Genomic DNA, 21,818 nt, shown 5'->3' with positions numbered 1-21,818 from the left:
TAAATTCAATTAATTAATATGATGTATTATTTGTTTCAGGGGTACAGGTCTGTGATTCATCAGTCTTATACCCAGTGCTCATTAAAACACATACTCTCCCCATAACTTACCTTCTTTGTTCAACAATACATTATTGTCATTGGGCCAGTAGATAGATCTCTGTTAATTTTGTTCTTTTTAATAATTGCATAGTATTCAATATTTCATGCTTTGAATGTACCACAATTTATTTTGCCATCCTCTTTATCAAAGCATGTTTGTGTTGTTTCTAATTTTTTGCTTTTACAAACAATGCTGCAATAAATATCCTTGTCCATATATCTTTATGCAGTGGTGCTTTTATTTATATAGGGTATATTTCCAGAAGTGGTGTGCTGGGTAAGATGGGGGCTGTGTGTGTGTGTTTCAATGCACTTTATTTTTTAGAAGAGTTTTAGATTTACAGAAAAATTGAGAAGATTGTGCAGAGAGTTCCCATATACCCTGCGCCCAGTTCCACCTGTTATTAGCATCTTACATTAGTATGGTACGTTTGTTATAACTAATGAACCAGTATGACATGTTATCATTAATTAAAGTCTGTACTTCACTCACATTTCCTTAGTTTTTATATAATGTCCTTTTTCTGTGCCAGGATCCCATCTAGGATACCACATTATGTTGAGTTGTCGGTGTCCCTCGGCTCCTCTTGCCTGTGACCATTTTAGACTTTCTGTGTATTTAATGGCCATGATAGTTTTGAGAAGTACTGGTCAGGTATTTTATCGCATTCTGCTTTCTTTCTTTTTTTTTTTTTTTTTAAGATTTTATTTATTTATTTGACAGAGAGAGACACAGCGAGAGAGGGAACACAAGCAGGGGGAGTGGGAGAGGGAGAAGCAGGCTTCCCGCTGAGCAGGGAGCCTGATGCGGGGCTCGATCCCAGGACCCTGGGATCATGACCTGAACCCAAGGCAGACGCTTAATGACTGAGCCACCCAGATGCCCCTCGCATTCTGCTTTCTAACAGAGGATTCCCCAACCTCCTAAATGTTGTTTTTTTTTTAATTTGGATACATTAAGGTTCACTCTTTGCGCTGTAACATTCTGTGGGTTTTGAGAAATGTATAATGTCACGTATTCTCCATTACAGTATCAGGCAGAATAATTTCACAGCCCTAAAAATCCTGTTTCACATGTGCCTTTTCCCCCCCATGTCTCTGAACTCCTGGCAATCACTGACCTTTTTACTGTCCCCGCAGTTTTGCTTTTTCCAGAGTGTCATATAATTGAAATCATACAATATGTCATCTTTTCAGACTAGCTTCTTTCACTTAACAATATGCATTTAAATTTCATACATGTCTTCTCATGGCATGATAGCTCATTTCTTCTTATCACTGATTAATATTCCATTCTATGGATGGAGCATAATCTTTTATCCTTTTGCCTAAAGGAAGACAATCCGTTTGCTTGCAATTTTTGGCGATTATAAATAAAGCCATTATAAACGTTCATGAGCAGGTTTTTATGTGGATATAAGTTTTCAGATCATTTGGGTAAACACCTAGGAGTATGAATCCTGGATCATATGGTACAACTATGTTTAGCTTTGTAAGAAACTGCCAAACTGTCCTCCAGAGTGGCTGCACCATCTTGCATTCCCACCAGCAGTGAATGCGTTCCTGTTACTCAGTATCATCATCAGTGTTTGGTGTCATCAGCTGTTTTTGGGTTTTAGCTATTCTAATAGGTATGTAACAGTATCTCGTTGTTTCTGTAATTTGCAGTTCCCTAGTGAAAAAATATGTTGATCATCTTTTCATGTTTATTTCCCATCTGTTTTTTTATTTTTTTTATTATGTTCAGTTAACCTCTGTATAGTACATCATTAGTTTTTGACATAGTGTTCAATGATTCATTAGTTACGTATAACACCCAGTGCTCATCACAACACGTGCCCTCCTCAATACCCATCACCCTGTATTTCCCATCTGTATCTCTTCTTTGGTGAGGTGTCTGCTCAGATCTTTGGCCCATGTTTTTTGGGTGCGTTGTTTTAATAAATACTGCTAGTAACTTTCCCTAAAAGTCTAACCAGCCAAGTGTAAGAAGATCCATTTCTCTATATCCTTGGCAACACTGGATGTTACCAATTTGTGAAATGTCTGTCCATTAGGAAAAAGAGTCGCTTCACATTCTTGCTCTGATTTGCCTTTCTCTGACTACTAGTGAGATTGAGTGTCTTTTCATATCTCTGGATCATTTATATTTCCTCTTCTGTGTACTACCTGCTTATATCTTTTGCCCATTTTCCCACTACGGTGTCTTTTTCTTCATAGTACATGAAGTGTCTTTGTAATAGTAGGGCTGTAGCCCTTTATTTGTTGTAACAAATATTTCCCTGCCAATTATTTGTCTTTTGACATTGTTTCTAGTGTTTTTGTTTTTCGTTTTTTACCAAACCAACATTATTTTATTTTTTTTATTAAGGTAAAATACACATAACATAAATGTTACCATTTTACCTATCTTTAAGTGTATATATATACATATATATATATATATATATATATATATATACTTCAGTGACATTAAGGGCATTCACATTGGTGTGCAACCATCACCACCATGCAGCTCCAGAACTTTTTTTAAAGATTATTTATTTACTTTAGAGAGAGAGCAAGAGTGCATGCGCACGATGGGGAAGGGGCAGAGGGAGAGAATCCTCAAGCAGACTCCCTGCTGAGTGTGGAGCCAAGCATGGGGTTCAATCCCACCACCCATGAGATCATGACTTAAGCCGAAACCAAGAGCTGGCTGCTTAACCACCTGAGCCACCCAGGCGCCCCTGTGGCTCCAGAACTTTTGTCATCTTCCCAACATTATTTTATTCTTCTGTGGCCAAACTTGCCTATCTTGTCTTTTTTCTTCTAGAGCTCTTGTTTTTTAGGATGCTTTCTTCCATCCTAAAGTCATAGAAAGTTTCTCCTAAAATTTTTTCTAGTATTTATAGTATTTTATACTAAAATTTTTAACATATCTGAAAATTATTCTTATATATAAGGTGGTAAGATATGGTTCTCATTTTCCTAATGGGTAATCAGTTTTCCCAGAATCAATTTTAAATAAAGCACATTGTTTTCAATTGTATTGAAGTACTACCTTGGTCATATGTCAATTTCCCTTAAATACATGGATTTAGTTCTAGACTGTACTGCTTCTGTTTGTTCATTTCCTTGTCAATAGCCTGCTGGCCTGGTCATGATGCTGCTGCTGCTGATGATTATAGGCACTTTATTGAAAATTTTGCCATCTGGTAAAGCTAGTTGCCCCAACTGGTTTTTTCCTTGGCAGTTTTAAAACAGTTACAGTTCTGTATGAACATAAAAGGCATTTTATCTAGTTAAAAAAAAAATATCCTTTTGGATTCTGATTGGAATTGCCTTATATCTACATATTATTTTTAGAACTGACCTTTAAAAAATTTTTTTTTAAATATTTTATTTATTTATTTATTGGAGGGAGAGAAAGTACAGGAGTGGGGTGAGGATCGGAGGGAGAGGCAGACTCCCCGCCGAGCAGGGAGCCCGACGAGGGACTCGATCCCAGGAGTCCGGGATCACAACCTAAGCTGAAGGCAGACGCCCAACCGACTGAGCCACCCAGGTGCCCCTGAACTGACTTTTTATGATATGAATTCTTCAGTGGCATTATTTTATCAGGACCGTATCTATACTTTGAAAGTTCTTAAATGGGGTTAAGGTGAAATTTAGAGCTTCTTTCTGAATCAAAAGCAAATTGGGTACATCTGCTGTTAACTCACGTTGAGTTTCATGATGTATTTGAGAGCATTCATCACAGGGGAAGGGAAGAGTGATAGGAAATATGAAGAATTCAATTCTTTCTCTTCTTAGTTTGGACAAGCTCCCAACCTTGCTGGATCTCACATGCTTGACAGGGTCATAATATGCTGATCTGGGAATCCCTGGGAAGTATTAAGGGTTAATTATTATAAAAGGGGGGCATCAATTTTTTCCATTCTGTGTGAATGTTAACTGATAAGAGATTTCTGCAAATGTGTCTAGGTAACTAAGACCTAGAGTCAAGTTCAAGAATTGTAATGGCCTGTAAAAAACATCTTACTAAAACAGCTCCTGCTTTCTAAAATTTAATCCCTCTTCTTTTATTATTTATCACAGTTATGGGAAAAGAATGATTTTGAAAGGAAAACAGGATATGATCATGGAGAAAATAGTCTGTTGCTTTTGTCTGAAGCACAGACAGGATACATATCCCCCCAGTTGCCCCGCAAAGAATAAGAATCCTTGAAAACCAGGGCGCCTGGGTGGCTCAGTTGGTTAAGCGTCTGCCTTCCGCTCAGGTCATGACCTCAGGGTCCTGGGATCGAGTCCTGCATCGGGCTCTCTGCTCAGCAGGGAGCCTGCTTCTCGCTCTATCTCTGCCTGCCGCTCCCCCTGCTTGTGCTCTCTATCTAAATAAATAAATAAATAAATAAAATATTTTTAAAAAAGAATGTTAAAGATAAACTTTATTAAAAAAAAAAAAAGAATCCTTGAAAACTTGAAGGGTAGGAGAGACCATGGATATCACGGTCTGTATACTGGTTGATCCAGAAACATGTGACCCCTGAGGACTAGGGTAGGGTAGAGGTCACAAACCCGCTACCTGCAAGGGCCAGACAGGTGCGGGGGAAATGCTTCACTTCTGCAAATACATATACTTTTTCTTATTTGCCTTGAAATAAGCAGTCATTTCACTTCTTCTTCTTCTTTTTTTTTTTTTTTAGATCTTATCCATTTATTTTTTTGAGAGAGAGCACGAGTGGGGGAAGGAGCAAGAGAGAGGGAGAAGCAGACCCCCTGCAGAGCAGCTCTGGTGTGGTGTGGGGCTCGATCCCAGGACCCTGAGATCATGACCTGAGCCAAGGCAGACGCTTAACTGACTGAGCCACCAGGTGCCCCTGCAGTCATTTCTATTGTGTGTACATTTTTCTACTTTTATCTCACTTTTACTTCTCGGATAAGAAAACTAATCATGCAAGAGTGATGAGAAAGGACAGCTTTCACTTGGCCTTAGTGTCGGGGAGTGGTAGGGAGTGGTGGGGACTGCAGTTAACTAAGCACACGGGCCTTATCTACAGGGAACAGCTGTGTCTTGGCCCTAGCTCACTGATGCCACCGTGTGCAGGCCCCATATTGCTAGATCTGCAGCATTTTCAAGAGAATCCTGGTAACCAGGGTTTTAAGGTAATATTTCCTGATCTGAAATGTTGGCAACTAGTACAAAATTCTTCAAAGTGCTGTGGCCAAGCATTTGACCTTGGAGGATGTAGAAGACTGTGCTTATCACAACAGATGGGTGGTCGGTGTAGACACAGGGCGAATGACGAGACGGAGGAAGCTGACCAAGAAGGATACGTAGCATTCTCTGCTCTGTGGGGGAAACCAAGTAAAGGTCAGGTTAAATGCAGCTGACAAAAATGGAGTCCTTTTTTCAATGGCAGAGAAAATGCTTCTCTTCGCAGCATATTATGAAATGCCAGTGTTCAAAACAGAGAGAAAAATAAAAGGGAAGCCAAAATAAAATAGCATCAACAAAGGTGGCGACTTTATCCATGAGAAACTAGATCCGAGTCTGAGCAGGCCAGCCTTCTACATATGGAATAACTAACGGCTGGTGGGGCCGGACTGCTAAGAACCACTGAGATCCTCAAGATTGGGCCAGCACAAATCATAATGCCGACAAATCAGACCAGGCCTGAGGCTTTGGCTTTCATCCACTCATAAACAGGAAGGAATTATAATTAAAAGAGCCTTGAACTACATCATTGTAGATGTGGCAATTTAACCTGTTTTATTAAAATTACTTGTATGTATAATAAACATGTCAATGGACTGTCCACCCATCTCCTCATCTAATTCCTCTGTATGTCCCTAAAGAAGCCCATTCAGTATTGAAGTAGAAGTATCCAAATCCTTGTGAATACAAACTTTCACAATACTGGAGCTGTTATCAAACCCTCCAGGCTACCAATTGCAAACTGGTTTCAGGACTGACTAGAGGTGTCTCTCTGAGTCCTGCCCCGAGATACGGGGATGTCAACAGAGAGCGTCGGAGAAGGTTGAGATGCTAGATCCATAGGACCTGGCTCCTGGTCTCAGTCCTGCACTGACCCTGCTTCCAAAGTGCTCACACGGCCGCCTAGGGAAGCCCACAGGGTGCCCCTTAGGCCTCTCCCCGCTTGACCTTCCAGCAGCCTCCGTCACCAGGGCCACTTCCTCCTTCCATGATATGCCCATCCCTCATGCTCTGCTGTCTTCTCTCTTATCTAGAGGGACTTTCTTCTTTCTGCTCTGGTTCCTCCTCACCATACCTCTAGTGCTGAGGTTCCATGGGCCTCTTCCTTTCTCACTTGCTCTACTGGGAAATCACATCTCCCCATGGCTTCACTTACACCCATGCTGACTCCCCAGCTTTTATCTTCAGCTCCAACTCCAGCCAACCTGACAACTCTCCTTTGGCATCTCAGAGTCCCCACCAGCCCAATCTGCCCAAAACAGTAGTTTCGTCCCCCCAAAACCTGCTCCTCCCCTCAGTGATGGCACCACCATCTGCCCCGTTATACAAACCTCTGGTCATTCTTAACACCTCCCTCTCCCTTATCCCTCACCTCCGGTCCATCACCACATCCTGAATATTCTAATAATAAAATACATCTCCCAACAGTGCCTTTCTCACCATCTCCCTGCCTCTGCCTGGTTCGAGCCACCATTGTCTCTCAGCTGTCCGCGGGCTCTGCCCTGGTCTCCTCTCACCATATTGCCTCCTCCAAGCCATTCTGTATCCAGCCCCTGTAGTGAGCTTTAAAAAACCCAAATGGGGGATGCCCGGGTGGCTCAGTCGGTTAAGCGTCTGCCTCCGGCTCAGGTTATGATCCCAGGGTCCTGGGATCGAGTCCCACATCGGGATCCCTGCTCAGTGGGGAGCCTGCTTCTCCCTCTGCCTGCCAATCCCCCTGCTTGTGTGCTCACTCTTTCTGACAAATAAATAAAATATTTAAAATAAATAAATAACCTAATGGTATTATCATATCACATCTTGCTAAAATTCTTTCCAGTAGCTTCCCATTACACTTGGGATAAAGTGTAAATTTCTTAGCATGGCCCTCAAGGTCCCACAGGACTCAGCTTCTGACTGTCAAACTGGCCTCAGTTCCATGCACTTGACCCTCAAGCCACACTGTCTTTCAGTTCCTTAAATAGCCTAAATCCCATTCTGGCCAGGGCCAGTTCTCTGCCTGGAAATCCGCCTCTGCCACCACTTCTGACCTTGGTCTGTTCAGACCTTTCTCACCCTCCAGGACTCAACTCAAGGCCACTTCCTCAGGGATGGTTTCTCTGAGGTACCCTCATCTATATGCAGAGCTCTTCATGCCACTTCTTTGTGTAATGCCTGGGTCTTCTGTCCCATTTACCAATGTGCCTCGAGTGCCTAGAGCAGTGCCTGAAGCAGAGCAGGTGCTCTGTAGATCTTTGTTGAATAAATGAACATTAGCTGGGAATGACTTCCAGATATCTGCTGCTCTGGAATGTGTTCTAGTCACCCAGAATCCTGGCAACCTAGAGACAGTTAATAATTTAAAGTATATATGATTTAATATTTATAAGTCCTAATTAGAATTTAGTCTTAGTGATCAATTTTTCTAAATTAAATTTGTCCTGAAAATAAGTGGAGAAGTAAGTTATCGGCCATTTTCAATGATATACAAGTTATCTCGTGGAGGGGGTTAGGAGAGACAAGTGGTTTTTTTTTTTTTTAAAGATTTTATTTATTTATTTGACAGAGAGAGAGACAGCAAGAGCAGGAACACAAGCAGGGGCAGAGGGAGAGGGAGAAGCAGGCTTCCCGCTGAGCAGAGAGCCCGATGCGGGGCTCGATCCCAGGACCCTGGGATCATGACCTGAGCCGAAGGCAGCCGCGTAACCGACTGAGCCACCCAGGCACCCCGAGACAAGTGGTTTAAAAGTCATGTGACCCGTATTGCTGGAAGCAATTTGACGATCTACATCACCAACCTTAAATGTCTATATGAACCTCAGAGCTGGCTGTGGGATGGTAAAAAGCATTCTCTTGCTCCTGACAGAGCTGTAAATATGTATGATCCTTTTGAAAAGCAATTTAGCCATCTCTAGAGCCATAAAGTTGTATTTCTGGTGCTTCTAGATGGTGCCTACCTAACTTCCTCAAGGAGATCGTCCCTGGACCACCCACCATCCGCAAACTGGGCACCCTTTACCTTGTTTTTTGTGACATTTATCATATCTGTAATTATTTGTTCAATTATCTACTATCCCTCTTAGGTTCTAAACTCATGAGGGTAGGGGAGGACTGGCTTTATTTGTTTCTATATCCTTAGGACTTTATCTTATGCATTAAAATAAATAAATATTTGTTGAATACACTGAATAGAGAAAATCATCCTGAATAAAAATAGCTCTAGCTCCCAATAATGATATTAGCAGTTATCCTTCACGGAGAGGTCACTATGTGCGCGACACTCTTGAGCACCCTCTATGTGGCACGCTCACCGCAGCCCTCCTCCTGCTCCCACAGATGGAAGTGGACGCCCGACATGCTTCAAAGTTAAGGTCAACCAGCGAGGAAGTGGTTCATCAACACCTTTACTTACAACAGCCACAAACTGGAAAGAATCTCACATGTTACTTGAATAGAATATCTTACAGTTCCTAGGGTTCAGGTTTTCCAAAGGTGCGTAGTCATAGAAAGAAGGGGTAGCATATTCACAGTGCCGCTTGGTTCAGTGGATACTATTGTGACGGTGCCCTTCACCTTTCATGGGGTACCCATGCTTGCATTCCAGCACTACTGGGGTTCTAGATCGTGCTAGCTGTGTCAGGGTTAGGCGGAGGAGGCCGGACAGAGAAGGTGACATCTGGATGACGGGAGTATTTCAGAGAGACAGGTGAACAGGTCCTGAGATGAGAGGGAGCCTTCAAGGGAGTGAGAGAAATTCAGTGATGAGACGAGACATGAGGGTGGAGACAGAAGCAGAGGCCAAGTTGAGAGGGCTTTCGGGTTTTACCCTGAGGCAGCAGTGCCTTGCAATGATCCCTGCGGGTGTGGATGGGACAGGGTGGGACAGGGTGGAGGCACCAGTCTTGGCATCTGGAGAAGGTCCGGGTAGTCAACTGGTAGAGTTGTACTTGTGCTTAAAAGGTTGGCTAGAGATATAAGTGAGGAGCTACATAGGGAACATGGAAAAGAATCTAAGAAAATTACAAGAATTAAGATTTGGGGAAAATTAAAAGAATCTAAGATTTGGGGGCGCCTGGGTAGCTCAGTCGTTAAGCGTCTGCCTTCGGCTCAGGTCGTGGTCCCAGGGTCCTGGGATTGAGCCTCACATCGGGCTCCCTGCTCAGTGGGAAGCCTGCTTCTCCCTCTCCTACTCCCCCTGCTTGTGTTTCCTCTCTCGCTGTGTCTCTCTCTGTCAAATAAATAAATAAAATCTTAAAAAAAATTTTTTTAAAAAATAATCTAAGATTTGACGTCTGGACCTATGGATAGCACTGTTTCAGAGCCTGAAAGAAAACCTCTGCTTTCTGCTAATTCTGTCTTCATGCTGCCACTTAGCCCCCTCAGACTGGTTGTTCGCTGTTTGAGACATCGAAGCCGACACGATTCTTCGGTTTAAGACAGTGGTCAGATCTGTCCTACTATTCTGGAAAATGTTAGCTCAGGCTAAAAGTTTCCAGGTATGTTACCCTAAACGTGGCGTTTTGTAGCTGCAAGTGCCCTGTTCCAAGGCCCCCACGTGACTAACAGCCTGTAGAGTATCGTGGCCGTTTTATATTTGTTTCATCCAGTGTAGTATGTAGAGGAGGAATTCCACGACTTGAAGACACAGAGGGCTATTACAAAGAAAACGAGAAAATAGCTGTCTTCTGTATTTCCCTTGCTGGCTGCTTCTCTTCTTGATGCCCACACCAATGTGATCCAGCAGGCCGTTCAACATCTTCTCTTTTTCTCCTAACTCCTTTTACCTCTTATGAAGTTATCTGCTTGTCTGTGATCAGTACCTCTGGCTACATATCGAATCACCTGGAGAATTTTGAGGAAAAAAACCAGATGCCTGGCCCCTACTTAAGGCCAATTCAGGGTCTCTGGAGATGGGGTGTAAGCATCCGTAGTTTCTAGAAGTCCCCCTGCGACCTAGTACAGGTTATCTATGGCTCTTTGGCTGCGTAACCTCCCCCGCACTCGGTAGCTCCGAACAAGAGTGATGTTTTATTTCTCACAATTCCGTGGCTTGCTGGAGTGTTCCTTCAGCTGGCCTTGCCTGGGTTCACTCTTGCAGCTGAATGTAGGTGGGGGTCGGCTGGGGGCTGAGCTTAACCAGGACACCTGGGCCTCCCTCCCCTTGGGCTCCTTCATCCTGGGCTTCTTCAGGGTGGAATCTGGGGTGGGGGGTGTCTCGTGCTTTGCTTTGACTGCTAGAATTGGGCAGCAGTAATGTCATCTGGCGTCCTCTTTTGTTTCTTAGACGGCTGTCGGAAGGCCTTCATGCCCTGAAGAAATTTAATCATTTTGACTCTTCACAATAATTCGTTTGCCTAATTGTCGTGTTTCTGATAGGATTACGGACAGAAGGGTCCAGGAAGCTAAGTACAAGATTTAGCCTTGGCAACACAACATTGATTCTGACCTTTTCTCTTTTTCTCTAGATAACACACCTTCAGGCACATCAGCTTAGAGAGTCTTCCTCATTCTTCTGTTTTAAAATGTTTCGTCAACCTAGGAAACACAATTTACTCATTCATTCCCAAATAATTATCGAATGCCTATTATGTGCAAGGTCCTGTGCTGGGGGTACAGCCACATCCTTTTGAGGAAACAAGAGAATCCTGAGGTCATGATTCTTATTTTCAGTGGTTTATATCTCTTGTATCTATTGACAGCCGAGGACGTTGAAGAGTCAAAAGAACGATTGCTGGGTAATTCCAGAGGATTGCCAAGGAGACCTATTTCGGGGGAGCTATGAGACGTACAGGGACATTGAACCAGCTTGGGGAGGAGATCCGGGGACCCCTCTTTAGGCAGGGACATTTGATCTGAGCCGTAAAGGATGAGTTTGCGTTAACTAGAAATTGCCCCGGATTTTTCATTCTCCTTTCTTTTCCAGAGTTCTCATCTCTCTCTTTGCCTTCACCAACCACCTGGGTGAGGCTGTAATCATTTACAAGCTGCTAACAAAGAGCTCCTTGAGAGAAGTAAGATCATACTGCTTGTGGTTTCCTTCAACCCAGGACAAGAAACTTCCTAAAGGACAAATTGCTCTCTTTTTCTTGAATCGGAATCAGAGAAAGCTATCCATCACAGCCCCAGCCTAGCAAACCTTGTTTTTTTTGTCTTTTCAGCAACTAAAGCATCCGAACCTCGTGAACCTTATCGAAGTCTTCAGAAGGAAGCGGAAGCTTCACCTGGTGTTTGAGTACTGTGACCACACGGTTCTCCACGAGTTGGACAGACACCAAAGGGGGTGAGTGATCATTCCTTACGCACCAAACACAGGAGCGCACGCCGGGATTTGCGAGGGAAGATGAGCAGTGGCCCTTTTGCAGACCTGGCAAGAGCGGGTCATGTTTGCACGGCTGGGCCCGACAGCAGAAGGGTTACTGAAAAGGTTGGGAAAGAGATCGTAACTCATCATGTTCACGAAGAAACAGCAGCATAATTAGGCTGAACTTGATTTCTTCGTTATGTTATCTGTGTCTCTGAGAAAGAGAAGGAAGGCTATTGGTTAGTGGCACCTGATTAGGGAAGGGCAAGGACTTGGAGATTGAAAGCAGGAGTCCAAAGACAGCAACCAAGAGGAGGTTTCAGGCTAGAACAAACGTGGCGTTTCACCCGGAGCGATCCGGGCGTCTGGTCTGCTGTATCGGTCAGGAATTCCTTGGTGACAAGGGACAAGAGCCCACTGAGGCAAGCGTAGATGAAGGACTGTGACGGTGGCCGTGACTGGGAAGGATGGGGAGATTCTGGAGGCTCTGATGATCTTGTCACACATCCCTGTGCAGCACAGGCAGCTGCTTTGTGTGCATTACAAGAAGGCTTGGTGAGCAGGCAGAGCCTTTGTCTGCAAAAAAAAGGGGGTGTGTGCCCTTTCCTCTGGTTGAAGGTAGCCCCTTGCCAGAGTGAGTGGGGCGCAGGCTGGTTTTGGCACCCACCCACTCCTCCTTGGCTGGATGTTTTAAAGGCAGAGCACCATCGCTGGTGGATTTTTTTCTCTCTCAACTCTGCTCTATGCTGGCTTCGTTCTGCCTTGCCGATGAGTCTTATAAGGTGGATGTGGGAGGGTATGTGTATGTGGCATGTGATGGAAGGGAAAAATTTGAACTAGGAAGCCTGGCCGCAGGCTTTTATCAACCTATGTAGCCACTCGAGAGGAAAGTCCTAGAAGAAGGTAGCATCTGCTTATATAAAGTCCAGTGGAAAACTCTGCCTCAGGTCAGGTGATGCAGCTATCCCTGGGGCCAATTGCTGTGGCCAGATGGAGAGGCTAGAATGATGAGCAGGCCCTGGAAGATATAATGCAAAGTGGGTCAGTCAAAGATGACTTCCTGGAGGAAGTGGCCTTTGAGTTGAATGGCGAGGAGACTTAAAACAAGTGAGCAGGGAAGGATATCTCATCCTCTCCTTTTGCTGGGCTCCTGGGAGCCCCGCTTTGGCCAGGGACAATATGCAGAGTGGCGTTGGATATCAGAGTGGTGGCATGCCACCCCATTCCATCTCACATTCACACTCCGGTGGCTGGAGGCCGCGGCTCTTTCAACAATGCCTTCAAGCCCTGGCCGAGAGCTTGCTGTTTGCCATGCGGGGGTACTTACGTGATCAGCCGTGATATCCAGGCAAATGGGATTAAAGTGGCTTGTGGTTTGTAAGTGACCATGGCACAGGCTTTTGTTGTTAATTTACACAGCCAGAGAGAGCCAAGAGAACAGACACCTCCCTTCAGAAAGTCATTGATACGGAGAAATTGTGTTCAAGGGAGAAAACATTTAGTATGTTGATATTTGCTATTTTGACAGCTTGCAACTGACACTTCAATTAAACCTGTTAGTATGAATTAGTCCTGGCTATGTGGTACTAGGGAGATGTTGCAGGGCGTTTGGTTAATCATGTAGATTGAGTCACTTGGAAACACGGATTAGTGGGGGGCTGAAAGCAAGTGGGAGTCAGTTCTTTTTTGGCACAGAGTTTGCGCAGAAGGAAAAAAGGACAGGATGAGGCGTGATTAGAGTTTTGAAAGCAGATTTTTTTTTAAACTCCACTGGCTAGAATATGTTATATATGTTCCAGGAAATAGAGAAAATAAGATTTAAATTCTAAGCCAGATGATATATATTTATTTTGAAGTTTAAAGACTTTTTTTGTTAGTTTGTGTTTTATTTTATTTAAGATTTTATTTATTTATTTGACAGAGAAAGGAACAGCGAAAGAGTGAACATAAGCAGGGGGGAGTGGGAGCCCCGTTGATTCTAGGACCCTGGGATCATGACCTGAGCCAAAGGCAGATGCTTAACTACTGAGCCACCCAGGCGCCCCTGTTAGTTTGTTTCAAAAATAAAAGTCACCGGGGACGCTGGAGTGGCTCAGTCTCTTAAGCGTCTGCCTTCGGCTCAGGTCATGATCCCGGGGTCCTGGGATGGAGCCCCGAATCAGGCTCCCTGCTCAGTGGGAAGTCTGCTTCTCCCTCTGCCCCTCCCCCTGCTCGTACTTTCTCTCTCTCAAATAAATAAAAAAGCCAAAAAAACAAAACAAAACAAAAAAAATGGAAGTTACTTTCCATTATGCTGAATATTTGGCAATACTCCAATCTATTTTAAATGCTATTTCAAATTTTTGCTTGTCATCCTTAAGGAATAAATGTCATTAAACTGTATCAACCAATGATTTTGAAATTCATAGGAACATCTTTTTCAGCTGAGAAATCTCATACTATAAAGTAACACTTTGTAAGCACATTCCCAGTAAAAGTGGGCGGCATCCCGTGTGTGACCTTTGGCAAGATGCTTCTAGGCATTCTCACCTGTGAAAATGAGAGTTTAGGACCGGGTAGAGTTGAAGGGGACTTGCAGGTCTGTGATGCTGTGACTTGTTGATCTGATAGCCTAGGGGTCAGAAGACTGCTGTTCTCCTTCAGTCTCATGTGTGGTCAGGGCAACAATGTCAACAAGGGAGAGTGTGTAATGCCGCTGTTTTCCCAGCCTGGGCTCAGGTGGGGTCCTCCTTAGGGTGTGGTACGCTTGCCCGGAGAATGTCGTGTGATCGCTTTATTCTAAGTACAGATTTCTAAAATGCAAATAAAATATACCATATTTTGGCTCTCTTGATTACCTCTACATAAAATCTTGTCATCGCTCCCCAAAACTTATGGATGTGGTCCTAGCAGGGGACATAAGATTTCAGTCTCTCTACAGCCCCATTTCTCATCAGTTTGCCGCATAAAACATGACACTGCCGCCACAGAATCCTTTGCGTTCTGAGCTTCACTCAGGACATGCCGTTTTCTCAGCCTGCATTGCCTTTCCTTCTCTACTCTGCCTAGCAAACTCCTGCTTGTCCTTCAGTACAGCTCACATATGACCCCCTGTGTGGGAACTATTTTAGCGGACACTGAAGAGAGTCAGGAGTTCCTTTCTGTAGCGTCCATCACGTCTTCTGGGATTGTTTCTATTACATACCCCATTTGCAAGGGAAACTATAAAACCTTCAAGGGCAAGGGCTGTGCCTTCCTCCCCTGTGTGTCCCCAGTATCTTCTAGCTTAATTCTTGGCGCTTCTCGGTACATCCCTAATACTTGTTGTGGAATGACCAAAGTTAGCAAGCCAGTAAATTGATATTTACAAAATGGTTTTGAAGAAGGGTAATGCTAACAGTGTTTTGATGATTTTTCATTTTAAGATAGTGACTTTGATTAAAAATTCGAAAACATGCTATTGTCAAAGGAAATTATCAGTACATTGCTGGAGCAACCTGTCCAGAGGGCAGTTTGGCATTGTGTGTTAAAAGCCTTAGAGAGGGGCGCCTGGGTGGCTCAGTCCGGTAAGTATCTGCCTTCAGCTCAGGTCCTGATCTCTGGGTCCTGGGATGGAGCCCTGCGTCAGGCTCCCTGCTCAGCGGGAAGCCTGCTTCTCTCTCTCTCTCCCTCTGCGCCTCCCCACTGCTCCTTCTTGCTCTCTTTCAAATAAATAAAATCTTTAAAAAAATAAAAAATACATAAAAATGAAAATAAAAGCCTTAAGAGACATTATCTTAGACCAAGCAATTCTACTTCTAACAATTTACCATAAAAGTAATTGAGTACATGCATAAAGGTTTAGTTATAAAAGTGTTTGTTAAAGGATTTATGTTTTTTTTTTTAATTTAAAAAATTTTTTTAAGTAAGCTCTGCACCCAACATGGGGCTTGAACTCACGCCCCTGAGATCGAGAGTTGCCTGCTCTACTGACTGAGTCAGCCAGGCACAGTGTTAAAGGATTTTTTATAGTGAAAACATTGGAAACAACTGAAATGTCCAATAATAGAGGATGGTTAAGTAAATTATGGTATGTCTTTACAATGGAATACAGTGGGGCCACTAAGAATCATGCTTATAGATAAAACGTACGTTGAAATAGAAAAATGTTCATGAGTGGTTGCAAAATGAAGAAAAATGCTATAATAAAAATACATATTAATTTTTATAGAATTTATATATAGATAGAAAAAAAGGAAAATAATACCCTATTAATGTTTTAATAGTGATACTTTGAGGTATGATTGTTATATATATTTTTTTAAGATTTTATTTATTTGAGAGAGAGCAGGCGAGCAAGCGAAAGAGAGAGCACGAGCAGAGGGGGCGGGCAGAGGGAGACGCAGACTCCCCATTGAGCAGGGAGCTGATTCGGGGCTCCACCCCAGGACCCCGGGATCATGACCTGAGCCAAAGGCAGACGCTTAACGACTGAGCCCCCCAGGCACGCTTTATTTATTTATTTTTTTATAGTATTTCCTCCATGTTCCAATTGTCACTATGGTAATTTTTAATCCTTAAAATCATAAAAATAATTCTTGCCAAATCAGACTCAAAGACCTGTCTCTACTTTGAATCTGAAATGGATGTTAATTCATCTCCTTATTATCACATTTGTAACTTCTTGGACTCCTTTAAAATATGTCTGGAGAAGATTCAAATTCCTGTTGCAATAAACAAGCGTGTGTGTGCGACGAGCTCTGTATCCTGCTGGGGCGGCATAAACACATACCCCTTACCACCCCCAGTGCTGTGCTCGTCTTGTTTATATCTGCCCTCAAAGCAAATGTATGACCATTCCTTACGTTCTGCGGAACTTAATATACATTGTACTTATTATTCTTCCAACTGTTGGTCTCTCCTCTGTCAAAGTTTGGTAAATGGCTAGTTTCCGTACTCCCTTATTTTTCTACCCTTCTGTAAGTGCAACCAGACGCAATACTTCACTGAGTCTTTTCCGTTACCACTGGGTCCGCCTCTGACTCTCATATAGTTGGTGCAAAGAACATCTGGTGGGAAAAGTTATTACTGCAAGTTTTTAGTTTCTGTCCGTGGAATTCCACAACTTTTATAAAACACTTAAAATCTCTCTTTTTTAGATTGAAAGTGATATATTGTTTGTTCCAATAATGTTTCGAGCAACACAGAAACATAGAAATAAATAAAATTAACAGGTTGAGAATTATTTTCTAATTATTTTTCTTTGCATTTGTCTGTATTTAAATAGATTGTATTCTACATCATATAGTTATGCATTTTTTACAGTGTATTCAGGAGCTGTCTCCCGATTCAAACATACCTACTTTTATATTTTTAAAATGGCTGCATGGCAGTCCATGGTACAAATATACCACAGTTTCTTTATTCAACCCCCCACTGATAAATATGTAGATTGTTTCTAGTTTTTCTTTATCACTAACAAGACTACAGTGAACAATCACTTGCATAAACATTTCCATAGGATAAATTCCCAAGAACATATTATTTCTCTGGGAGCTTGGCCAGTCCTTCCTTCCCCGTCTTTGTTGTAGCCTTGTGGAGAAATGAATGTTGATTGTTTGTCTTCTTGGACTGTCTCAAGTATTAGAAGAGCAGTAGCGGGAAGGATGGCCGAAGTGCTGAGAATGCCAGAAAGAGACCTATATTCTCTCTTCATCATCTCTCCCATCTCTCATGTACCTGAAGATGTTTTTAAAAATCAGTTTGATCTCTTCATTATCACACAGCAGTTGTTTATGTTTCTCTCATTTCAATTTTATAATTAGGACATTAGGGTCACAGTATAAGCTTCCCCCAAAATCTTCGAAAGGAGAGACAGAAGATTGCTTTCAGAGAGTTATTTTGTGAAACCATCAGGGAAGAGGTAACCTTACATCAGGCAAAGCCCCCTCAAAGAAATGAAATGGCTGCCGGGCTTGTCAGATTGGACTGATTGTATATGTTTTATCTAATGTCAAAACCCTCCTAATTTGGGGATGGATGTAAGTAAGCAAGCTCAGGCTAATGACAACAACCAGTCAGATTGCCTACTTTCCCTCATCTCGAGATTCTTGACTCACCAAGCAGCATTCTGATTGTAACTTGACTTTGTTTATGCAGTTGTCTACAAGGAAAGCATAAGCTGGTACTCAGAATTTGAACATGGTTGCAGACTCTTCCAAAGCCTTTGTTGGTTAAATATTTTCATACTTATTTGAGACGGTATAACGCAGAGGGCATGGTGATGACGACCGTCAACATGCCTGCTCTTGTGTCACGCTCGCTGTTCCAATCTGGGTGGGTTGTTTTCAGCGCCTGGAACACCGTTACCACATGACATCTCCCTTCCCGTCCTCCGTCCTCAGTCCTCCTGGAGATTCCCAGCGCTTCCCTCTTTTGTGGCAGGCATCCAGTGTTCACTGTTTCAAGTCATCTTCTTTTATAGTTACCTCTTTTTGGTGGGGTGCATCCTTCAGGGGCTTCCTCAGAATATGAGAGGTTTCAAAAAAGAAACAGAGATGTGAGACCTTGCCCTTGCATTTTTAAAAAGTCTTTATTGTCTCTTCCCATTTGATGGATATTTTGTTTGGGTAGAGGTTTGTGTGTTTGTTTTTGGTAGAAAATAATATCCCTTCAAAATTTTGAAGGCATTTTTTTAAGTGCCTTCTATCTTCCAGGGTTAGGAAGTCTGTTGCCAATCTATTTTCTGCTCCTTTGTGAAGTCCTGTTTCTTTATTTCCAGAAGCTTGGGGAACCCTCTCTTTGTTCACAGAATTCTGAATTATGAAAACCATGGGCTTTACTTTACTTCCCTTGTGTTGACACTTGGTGAGCTCCTTCTGAGAAGAAATTTTGAATTGTTCTGTTACTGATTTCCTGTCCTTTGGTTTCTCTATTTTCTTGTTCTGGGCCTTCGATTATTTGGATTCTGGACTCTGACTGGTCCTCTAGTTTTGTTTTTTTGTTTTTTGGGGGTTTTTTTGGTGAGTAAAGCAACAGAAATTTATTAAGTGAAGATACAGAAAAAGCTCTCAAGAGTGATAGGGGTCCCGACAAGGTTGAGACAAGGTTGCCAACGAGGGCCTTTAGGGTTGGTCTTTTATAGAAAGCTAACCAGGGAACTTAAATCCTTTTAACATCTCTATTGATAACACCTTCAATGGCTTACTTCCTTTTTAGGGGCTGGTCATTCTTTGTTGGTCACAGGTGATTATCATAAAGTCCCCCACCCCTGCAAGCCTAGGGCAGGGTGGGTCCCCCGCCCCAGGTCCTCTTGCTTTTTTATAGTATCTTGTTCTTATTTCATGGATGCAACAGCTTTCCTTTTCTCCCTGAAGATATTAATGTTTTTCTTTTTTTTTTTTAAAGACTTTATTTATTTATTTGACAGAGAGAGAGAGCACATGAGAGGGGGGAGGGTCAGAGGGAGAAGCAGACTCCCTGCTGAGCAGGGAGCCCGATGCGGGACTCGATCCCGGGACTCCAGGATCATGACCTGAGCCGAAGGCAGTCGCTTAACCAACTGAGCCACCCAGGCGCCCAATGTTTTTCTTTTTTTAACGTTCTCTTCATTCTCTATGGTTTCTCTTCCTTTTAAGTTGCTTTTTTCTGTTTGTTTTGGTTGCTGCCTTTCCCATTTGAGGCTTTTCTTGGGCCTCATATAGTCTCTGGTTGTGTGCCCATGGTTAAGAGTAGGGTGCTGTTGGAAGCTCTGGGCTTCACTGTGGGGTTATTTGGCTGGTTCATTTGCTGGGGAACCCCAGTGTCAGAATTTGCAGATCTTTCCTCCTGAGCTTCCCCCCCCAAAAGTCTTCCAATATTTTCCTTGGACAGTAGTAAAGTCTGGCTGCCTACTTTGTCAGAAGCCAGTGAGGGAAGAAGGCTGGGGAGCCCCAGCATTCAGCAGTTAGTATGTACTTAATCATTTAATCCTCTGTTTTTGGAACAGTATCCACGATCTCAGCTGTACCAAATGTCCTCTATTTTACACTCTCCAAAAACAAAACTCCAGCCTTCTACTAGGTAGGGGGAAGAGTGCTCCCTGTTGGAATAGAATAGGGGAAGGGATCTAGGGACTTGATAGTTTCCAAAACAGATTTTCCACACACCTTCCCTCCCACTGCCATAGAATCTTGGCTGCCAGTTTCTGCACCTTTGCAGAATTCTTTGGGATAAATTGGTTGGTCTTCCATTTTCCCCTCTTCGGGCTTAGATTTTAGCATTCCGGGATCTGTTGTCAGTTTTCATTCATCTACCTGTTTTCCAGATTCCAAAATGTGTCGCTATTATCTCTTCTCCTGTTTTCTCTGGCCATTTTTGTCTTGGGAAAAAAAAAAAAATCTCAGTGTAGTTATCAGGTTTAGAGAGGGAGTGCAATTAGATGGGTTTGTTTAACCCACCATCTTAATGCAGAAGTCCTTTGAAACACTTTCTTCAGTTGGCTCTGGTGACACGGTTTTCCTGAGTGTTGCCCTGCTTTCCTCCCTGCTCAACCCCAGCCTCTTGCTAAATCCCTCTCTGCTTTCTGACTTCTACCTGTTGTAGGGCCTCAGGACGTTGACCTTCTCTTCTCTTTCTGTATTCACTCCTTAAGTGGCTTCATCCAGTCCCTTGGCTGCAAATGCCATCCATATGCTCATGCTTCCCAAATTTCTATTTCCAGTCTGACCTTCCTTGTGAATTCAGAACTGCCTACCCAGAATATCGTTTGGATGTCCAATAAGCAGCTCAATATATCCACCTTTCCCTCCTCAAAAGCAGCTCTTCCCTCAGCATTCTCCTCAGGAAAGGGCCCCACCATGGACCAGCTTCTCAAGCTAAAACCTTGGCGTGATTCCTTGATTCCTCTCTGTCTCTCATATCCAATCTCAGAAAGTCCTGAAGACTGTCCTTTTAAAATATAGCCCAAACCTGGCCACTTCTCTCTGCCATAACCATACTTCAGATGTTGACTTAAGCAGAGAAGCTTCCTGGAGCATCCTACCTAAGAACGCACCCTTCCAGCCCAGCATCCTCTGTACATATGTGTATATCCAATTCCAACCCAACACCACTGAACAGATCCTATTTTTCTCCCTTCCCATATTTGTACTTCCTTCTTCGGCAATGAAAAACTTGGCTCCTATCATCATCCGCTAAAAAGGATCTTGGAGATAGAGTCTGAGGCCCTGGCATTTCAGAGAAGGAACAGAGTAATAAAGAAGTGAAGTGAGTAGCTAACTCAGGGTGACACGAGGGGGTTTTGATGTTTGAGGATTGTGTCATAATGTGCTCAGCTTTAGACGAGCATTACTAATATGCTATTACAATTTACTTTTAAATGCTCCTTTTGCATGATTTCTTTTGGGAAATGTTTTTAGAGACTAAAGTGGCCTGGCACTGATAACCTTAATATTTAAGTCATTGAATAATCAGAATACGTCCCATTTTTTTCTGGACAAAAAGTGGAGGGGGGGGAGCATTTTCCATAGAAGGTCCTCTTCTTAGTTGTATTTTTCTAGGCCTTCTTTCTAAACAGGTGAGTTTTCCTAGCATTGTACCTCTGTGGCACTAGGACAAGGGAGAGAATTTGGAGAGAAGCGACTTCAAGCCCAGGGACATGGTTCTGGTCCAGAAACGTGCCAGATCTTCTTCCTGACAGTGACCTCTTCATTTCCTCCACGTTGGCCCATCCTCTGATCTTCTTGAGAGGATTTCCTGAACATCTGGTCTGTGACAACAGTGGTCTCGGGGCCCCTCCCAGAGCCTAGAAGTGACTTGTTTGGGTCACCTTAACACAAGTACTCCAGAGTTTCCTCCCTGGTTTACTTATTAGTTCTGGCTGAGGAGCATAACACCATTGTTTAATGTTTGATTCATAAAAACAGTAAGTCCTGCTGGTGGGTGCAGGGCCCTAAAAATAAACGTGCTCTCTCTGTAGTTATTTCACTCATTGCCCAATATATTTTTTAAATGCTCCCAGAAGAGGCGCCTTTTTCTAATTCGCATGAAGGGTCTGCTGGGGCTATTGGTTGCCCTGGCTGTCTAAGCCGAGCGTCAGGGGAAGAAGTGCTGGGAGCAATGGGACCACGTTTAGACTCTGTGGTAGAGGACAAGGCAGAAAGATGGGGAGCGGATGCAGCTAGCCACCAGAGAGAAGCAATGTGGGCAAAGAACCAAGATGCCTATGTGGGGTTTTAGTCATTATTCACTTTTGTTACGCGGTATGCAAGGTCAACCTCTTCCCTATCAGCAGTAAAAT

General features: G+C 43.2%; 1 protein-coding gene across 3 annotated transcripts in view; it reads left to right on the top strand.

Annotated features, from left to right (window-relative positions):
• The window catches only part of CDKL1 (cyclin dependent kinase like 1), a 56,595-nt gene that overhangs the window by 21,661 nt on the left and 13,116 nt on the right, over positions 1 to 21,818 (top strand). For all 3 annotated transcript variants that reach the window (XM_032405059.1, XM_032405057.1, XM_032405056.1), the window contains exon 3: positions 11,439 to 11,560. In XM_032405059.1, the coding sequence (XP_032260950.1) occupies positions 11,439 to 11,560 (122 nt within the window). The remainder of the gene's footprint in view (positions 1 to 11,438; positions 11,561 to 21,818) is intronic.

This window comes from Phoca vitulina, unplaced genomic scaffold (assembly GCF_004348235.1).
Source record: "Phoca vitulina isolate PV1807 unplaced genomic scaffold, GSC_HSeal_1.0 scaffold7, whole genome shotgun sequence".
NCBI classification, from domain to species: Eukaryota; Metazoa; Chordata; class Mammalia; order Carnivora; family Phocidae; genus Phoca; species Phoca vitulina.
Note: the sequence above shows the minus strand (reverse complement) of the source record. Positions and strands in the feature narration are given on the sequence as shown.